Source organism: Calonectris borealis, chromosome 2 (assembly GCF_964195595.1).
Source record: "Calonectris borealis chromosome 2, bCalBor7.hap1.2, whole genome shotgun sequence".
Lineage (NCBI taxonomy): Eukaryota > Metazoa > Chordata > Aves > Procellariiformes > Procellariidae > Calonectris > Calonectris borealis.
This window is the reverse complement of record NC_134313.1, coordinates 28,364,426-28,372,198: the sequence shown is the minus strand read 5'-3', so window position 1 is coordinate 28,372,198 and position 7,773 is coordinate 28,364,426. Positions and strand designations below refer to the sequence as shown.

General features: G+C 40.7%; 1 protein-coding gene across 13 annotated transcripts in view; it reads right to left on the bottom strand.

Annotated features, from left to right (window-relative positions):
• Positions 1-7,773, bottom strand: part of RUNX1T1 (RUNX1 partner transcriptional co-repressor 1) — a 115,580-nt gene that overhangs the window by 46,792 nt on the left and 61,015 nt on the right. For all 13 annotated transcript variants that reach the window (XM_075141501.1, XM_075141497.1, XM_075141499.1 and 10 more), the window contains 2 exons: positions 4,809-4,946; positions 755-996 (listed from right to left, as the gene is read on the bottom strand). In XM_075141501.1, the coding sequence (XP_074997602.1) occupies positions 755-996; positions 4,809-4,946 (380 nt within the window). The remainder of the gene's footprint in view (positions 1-754; positions 997-4,808; positions 4,947-7,773) is intronic.

Below are 7,773 nucleotides of genomic sequence, written 5' to 3'. Positions count from 1 at the left end.
CCACAACAGCATTTTTCCTGGTACATCTAATTATTGCTGAAGGAGATACATGGGAGACAACAATGTCTGGCATAGAGGGGGCTTTACTGGGAATAAAAAGAATCCTGGTCCAGATCCACAACAGTTTGTCTGTAAAATAGCAGCCCAACTTGACAGATGTAGGTAAGAAAAAGCTGAAATTATCATTCAGCCATATAATCACATAAAGATACCCTTAAAAATAAGGTGACTTAAGCAGCAGCAATGCCCTGTCAGGTCCCTCATTGCTGGCTTCAATGAATACTGAGAAAAGGTTTTCCACCACGTAACCGCAGTCCAAACATATCTTCAGCTCATCCTTTTAACCAGTATTCTGCCACTATATATATAGGGCACTCTCCTTTCCCCAGCCAACTAAACTAGGCAAGCCAAACCATATTTTACTACATTATATAATTCAAGGTATGTCTACATTAGGGGTGCTCAGTATAGAATGAAAACCCTTTCACACCGTTACAGCATAATACCATGCTGGCAAAAAGGGTCAAGTCTGTATCTGGTTGGGAATAGCTGCCACTCATGGGAAGCTAGTCAAGTTACTCATGTTAGCTGCGGCAGCAAGAGCCAGCACTTCATTCTTGCATGTCTGGTATCCCTAAAGTATGATATATGCAGTGTATGTGACCCACTCTTTTATATAATAAACATGTCAAGCTTAAAGAAGGAAAATGAGAGAAAAAGATCACAGTTATTATATCATTGGTTTTTTGCTTACCACAAGTCCTAGCACAAGGGTACGCACTCTCTCCCCAATCTCTGGTGAAATGTCATTGCCAAACTGCTGTAAGGTTGTAAGAAATCTCTTCAGTTTGCTGAGTTGCCTAGCTCCACAAGCTGGCGGTAACTGCTGGTTAGCCAGAGAAGAGGAAGAGGAAGAGGATGGCCCATTGCTAAAGCCATTAGGAGGAGATGGAGCTCCATTTAACGCTGTTGGTGAATGGCTAGTGCCATTGGTTACTGAAAGAAAAAGAGAGAAGGGAGGATAAAATAGAGAGAGGGGGGAAGAGAGAGAGGGAGAAAGAAGACAGAGAGGAAAATCCATCAGCTTATGTTTTCTGTGCTTGACCTCAAAATTAATTAAGTTGCACAATCAAAGATAATTAGCCTTTTGACAGAGCGACACTCTGCAGTTTATATCTACTTCCTAGTAGCGGGTACTGAACAGCGTATGGATTCAAGGTAACAGCAGCTGCCTCTCACACAGCCCCCCCCAAGTGCTCCTGGACCTGAAAAGCATCATTTGAATACCAGCCTTTTGTCAGGGGATTTTTAAAAGAGAGAGAGGGAAACAGAGAGAGAAAGAGCATGAGTGCACGTATGATTGAAGACCAAAAAAAAATTGCTCTTTGGGGTGGAAAAAAATGTGCAGACATATTTCACGAAGCCTCAGTTTATCTCTGAATATTTTTACTTGTATTTTGTACACACAACTGACAGCTGTGTTTATAAAACAGGACTTTCACGTTTTAACCTTCCACCACCCAATGAGAAGGTTATTTTTTCCGATACAGATTTCCTAGCTGCTAACATATGGAGCACACGAAGTTGTTTGTGCAGGTACAAATGGTGCCATGCTCACTGTGGCCTGAAGCCTTGCAGCTAGGGGATGAAGCTAGACTTCAGAAGACTTCTCCGAGACTACGAGCAAATCACTCAGCTTTCATGTGCCAATATATCTCTAAAAAGGATAGGAAAGCATTCCCCTCCTGTTGCAAGGCTGCTGTGAGAATAACTATCCAAAGTACTAAGTGTTCAAAATTTATGGCAACGAGATTCATGCAGACATACTGAAGACAACAACAGACAGTTTTTGGCAGCGATTTCCGTTTGATTCTTATCCACACCCCAGAAGAGAGCAGAGAATCAAACTGAGGACATCCTTTTCTATCCCAGTGACTTGGAACAGCAACAGTCAAACACACTCTGTTGAGGTTGTTTGAGTCTGACTCGCCAAAATGACAGTGAATGGCAAGAAAAAGGATGGCTCCCTAGAAATACAAATGTACCAGTGCGCTGGCAGGTGTGGGCACGCAGCATGCCACTGTACCCAGCAGCAGCCACAATTTCTCCATTGCCCTGAGAAATTTGCTGATTTCTTTTTGGGAAGTCACTCAGAACGCATCCCCAAAACCATCAAAAATCAGGAACTTGTCTACAATCAAAAATGCATAGGAGTATTGGTCTAAATTGCTTCCTATTTAAAAGCATAACCATGGCAAGCTAGCACTTAAAGAACTTTCAGTGTTTCTTAATGACTGGCCTCTCTGATGCCAAACATCCTTTCTCTTTGACACTTTCTCCAGCAGTCATCTTTATTTTTAGCCAGCAAGTCCTTTTTGAGGGTGGACACCTATTACTAGATTTAAATCACTACCCTATTACTAGATTTAAATCACTACTCTATTACCAGATTTAAACCACTACCACAATACTTTTGAAGGAGCTTTTGCCCCAGTGACTGAAGTGCCCTTCTGGAGGTACTACAGAAAAAGGTACCTGAATTGTTACCTAGTTTCTGCTTGTGTTTTATCCTAGTTTTTGGTTGCCTATTCTAGCTGCGTGGGCTAGGGAGAACAAGAAGTGGAAAAAGCAGAAATAGAAAGAAGCTGGCCTCAGCAAGTTCAGCTCCACGTGTAGCTCCAAGCCACGCTCTCTGAGCGCTGCAGTAGAGTGAGATATCTGAGTAAACAAATACATCGTGATTGCAAGGAACTTGCATAGCCAAAAGTCATCACACCATGAACTTAGTAAATGAGGAATGGGAAGAGTAAGAACATGTCCTGCTGTAGCCTGACACCACCCAGCAACTCAGTCACTGGTAAGGGGCTGCTCCAGGCAGAGGATCCTGGGGCTATGATCAAGAAAGCATAGAACAGCAGAGTTCATTACCTAGGATAGATATGAGGAGGAGAAAGGCAGGTAAAATTTCTCCCACAACAAAAGAAATACAGAAATACTCCCCAAATGCAGCTTCTCTAAAACTTCTTTTTTTAATAGCCCACCCCATACTAATGATTTTATCTCTTTCTTTATAATGTCTGAATTTGCCAACTGGCAAAGACCTACGTCATTTCTAAAACAAACCCATGTTATTAATAAAACAGAATTTACCATTTAAAATTTCAAACTAATATATGTCAAGAGTTTTCAATCATCTAAACCAAAGAAAACAAGCATACTCTTGACCAGAAAACAAGTATGATCTTCCTGGCCTACAGGCATTCCCGCTGTAGTAATAATAAATGTAAGACACTCCAACAGAAGTGACTGTTTACTGTACAAGCTGGAACCGCTAAGGCCAAACTCCAAAATCTGACAGAGAAAAAGGCAATTAAAATTAGACTTTTTTAGACTTTTAATCTTCATATAAACAGCCTCAAAAATCCAGCTACGGTTCACACACCTTCCAAAGTGCTGAACCCAATCAAACAAACAAACAAACATCCAGAAATCTTGTGAGTATACTGAGGATTATAAGAGTGATTAAAGAAGAACATTGTCTCATTCCTTTTATGATTGCCAAAGATTACCCTGAACTGTGCAAAGTGCATCACACTGGAAAGCTTAATCTGTAAGAGCCCCATCCTGCAAAAACCTAGAAACAATTCAACTTTAGACCGGAGCAGCTCCTAGGATGATTCAGGTGCTGGAGTTAAGCAAAACAGAGAAATCTCTGCAGGATCAGGGTCACTGGGTTAAATTTGAGTTTATGCGAACAGCTGGCACAAAACCCTCCTCACTGTTTAAGTTCCATGTAAATGTTCAGGACAGGGTTCCCTGAGATAAGTAGTACAAAGGCCTCCAGCTGGCCTTCTGCATAGAGGTGAATTTTAAATAAGGCATTTAACAGACAGAAAGGGACTAAACAGACCTAGGCAAGACAAATAGAAGATGCTGCCTTCATTCTGTTTAGGCATATGTATTCTACTGTTCTAAAAATGTTTTATTTAAAATGTGAAATATAAACACATTCTCATGTTTATACTATTACAAGGCAGTATAAAAGAGACCAAAAAAATTGCAGCTAAATCTAAGAGAAATGTGGATCATTTCATGGCTGTGAAAAGATTAGTCCAGACAACATGCCAGATTCAAATCTCAGTTACACTGATACGAATGCAGAATAATTCCATCAAGAGTAGTAGAGTTTCTTGTGTGTTTACATCAATAAACTGAGACAGAGATGCAGCCCCAAGTGATTTAGAGAAGTAAAGTGGTCACAGACTAGAAATCTCCATATACAACAATAAAAGGCCTTTATTTTTGGTTTTATATCAATATTAACTAGACATTATATAGCACTTAAATCAGAATTCTTCATTCAATCGTAAGTGGGACGAAGATAAGTATTTTCTTTATGAATTACCCCCACTTTAAAAACATAAACAAACAAAACCCCTGAAGTTTCTATACAAAAGGGAACGGGGCCCTTTAAGCAACAGAATGGCATAAAAGAGGAGAAAGCGGTTTTCTGTGCTTCTCACAGAAGGATTGATCTGAGCATTAGGTACATGGGAAACCACTGCTCGCTGTCCTTTGACGCTGCGGCCAAGTCATCAATGAAATAATAACACAACTCTGCGCTGAATGTCTTAATACCTTAAAGATGCATTAATCTATTGTGATCTTAGTTTTGCTTAATTACTTTATTGCAGTACAATCAAATGCTGCTCCCGCCATGTCATGCAGGTTTCCCTCCACATATTTTGGTTTCTTACATAGAGAACAGAAAGAATATGGAAGAAAAGGAAGAAAATAAGTCTAATTACACGTTGTGGGCGTGAATGAACTGGTTCTTGGAGCTCCTTGGGTAGTGGGAGGAGGTGGCATGGTTGGAGGCGTCAGCCTGGATTGTGTCTTCACATCCACAGGTGAGTCGGGCATTGTGGAATGCTTCTCAGTGCGATCTGCAACACACACCACAGGAACACACCGGTTTATTCCCCCAAGCACACCCCCTCTGACAAAAACTTAAACGCTAATACAAGAAGTGAGTCATTTCAGCATCTGCCGCTAAAGATTACACCTGATTATCTACTCCAGTGTGCCCTTCCCAAATTACATCATCTAAACCTTACTTAAGAAGGTGTAACACAGATGGTAAGACCTCATTTGCAGCGGTGCTGCATTATCTTTTGTTTTTATTTCTAGCATGTGCAGATGCTACCTCCCAAGCACTCCTGGAGCTGCAATAATGCCACCTCCCTCCAAGGCTCTCACGTTAGCCAGGAGGAAAAAACAGATGAAGAGACAGGAAAGTAATAAATCCCCTTACGACAGCTCTTGCAGAACTAAAACCTGAAGCTCTTTAGTGCAGGTGAGATACTGGGTGGGATATTGCTTGAAGCCAGCTCTCTTCATGTCTCTCTTCTGTAAGACCTGCCATCCTCTCCATCGCTTCTCTTTGTAATCATGGAGAGATACTTATGTTAAATACCGCGTGCCTCCTGGATCACTTTACCACCCTGCCCTTGGATATTCTTACATTCACCAGAAAAATGAACACAACATGCCAAAATGGTAAGTCAATCGTCACACATACACACAATTTTTTTTAAAAAAGCATTTAAGTTTGCACCTTCACACATTAAGAACAACTTCAACATTCAAAACCTGCAAGATAAGTAGAAACATACCTCCCCAAGAAAACAAAACAAACAAAAGGCAAAAACAGGCAGAAAACCTAACAGTTCTCTCGCAACTAAAGATCTAAAGATGCAAGACATTTGATATAGAAGTTATAGAAGTATCTTCTTTTTCCAACATCTTTTTGCATACCTCTATGTTAAAATTTTAAAAAAACTCACCCCAACCCCTTATGTTTCATGTATCGAGAATGGGCAAAACATGACAACATTTACCAACTGAAAGCAAAATTAAGGCTTCCTTACTCATGCCAGCAGTTTAGCAAGCCATCTTGAGTAAAGATGAGCAAGATCAAATTTAGCTTTTAATGGGCATAAGTTAAATTGTTCCATCCCTTCTCTGGGGGGTCGGGGTTATTTATTTTATATGCTGTCCTACACAAGTCTTCTGAGCTCATTAAACTATTTTGCAAAGCAAGGAAGTGTCGTTGCTAATGGGTAAGCATCTAAGTCTGTGGTTTGAATTCAAGACAATATCAAAGTCCGCCACATTCTACAAATTCTGTCACTCCACTTTGCAACGTGCTTTCCTTGTTCTTCCTAACAACATACAAACTTCAACCAAAAAATCATATCTAAAATTTGCCCTGAGAGACAATAACAGAAATTAAATGCAATGCACACATTTAACAAAGGAAGGGTAAGTTTAAAAGAGCCTCAAAACACTTAATTATCAGAACACTTAATTATCAGAAAGTAAAAAACCAAACCAAAGAAACAAAAAAAACCCACCACCACAAAAATTAACAACCCATAAAAGATACCAGTCTTTAGCTGCCTGAAACTGAGGAAGTACGTCCCAGAGATGCAGTGCGTTAGGTACTGCAATTATAGAAGCCATCTTCACTCTTTGTAGAAGTGCCTACAGATGATGCTTCAGTTCTCAGGAAAAGGGAGTCATTTCATATAGAATTTAGAGACAAGTTTGGGGAAGATGAGCAGTGAAACACCCCCAGAACAGGATGAAGGGAATACAGATATGGTATTATAGGATTTGTAGTGTTGATCTAAGGTTAGCAAACCTCAGCTGTGTAGGGAATGGTATCCAAAATGATTAGCTTAAATATTAAGGCTGCTACACAGACAGGTGAGGTTTGATATGCAAATCAAGCAACCGTAAATTATTACATGCTGGAAAACAAAAGCAAGTTTTTAAACATATTCTATACAAATTTCCTTTCCATATCGCTATACTAAAACAGTTAAATCTATATCTTCAACAAGCCATTCATTTAATATAAAGAACTATGAAAACTCGTCTTGAAATGTTAATTGCTTCCTTAATAGCCGAATTCATCTTGCACTCACCTCAACCAACCTCAGCAACAAGGGAATAAATAGCTTTCAGCTCATGTTGCAACAGAGGGAAAGAGGCACAGCAGTGAGCCCAAGCCCTCCTAAATAAAGGCAAATATTTCTGCCATGCCAAGAAAGGAGAGAGAAAGGGAGGCTTGCCAGAGCTGGTGGGGAGATAACAGTGGGAACTGCTAGTCCATCTGGTTTTCATTCTGCTAACACTCACACTGAACTGTTAAGGAAGGCAGTCCAGGTACACAGATTTGAAGCATGTGGGAGCGCAGACACAGGCACAGAGGAGATGGAGGTGGGTGGAAGAAGGAGTGAGAGAAATCGAACTCCTCTAACAGTCTGCTGCTCGCAGCGAGCAGGCACAGCCTGTATCCTCCAATTCAGCTGTTGGTAACTAAAAGCTATCCCGAGCCTGTAACCAACTGCACGGCTCCTGCTCCCCTCCTTTGCTGCATTTCAAAGTTCAGGTTTGATCAGAAACGCGCTCAGATTGGAGGGGGGAGGCTTTCCCAAAAAGCTGGCAATGTTTTGTTACTTAAATTGAACACGGTAGTGGGAAATAGTGTGTTGGTTTTGCCCTCCAATTTCAGATTGCCATTCTACCGCGATCCAACTGGTTTCTACTCCCTCGAACAGTGTCTGCCACCCGGTTTGCAGATCGCTGAAATTATCCACAGACCTCTGTACTTCTCTTATAAATCTAATGACATTAGGCTTGATTTTCCTAATTACCTTTCTTTGGACTCTTGGGGGTAAAAAAAAACCCTCTACAGGCCACTTA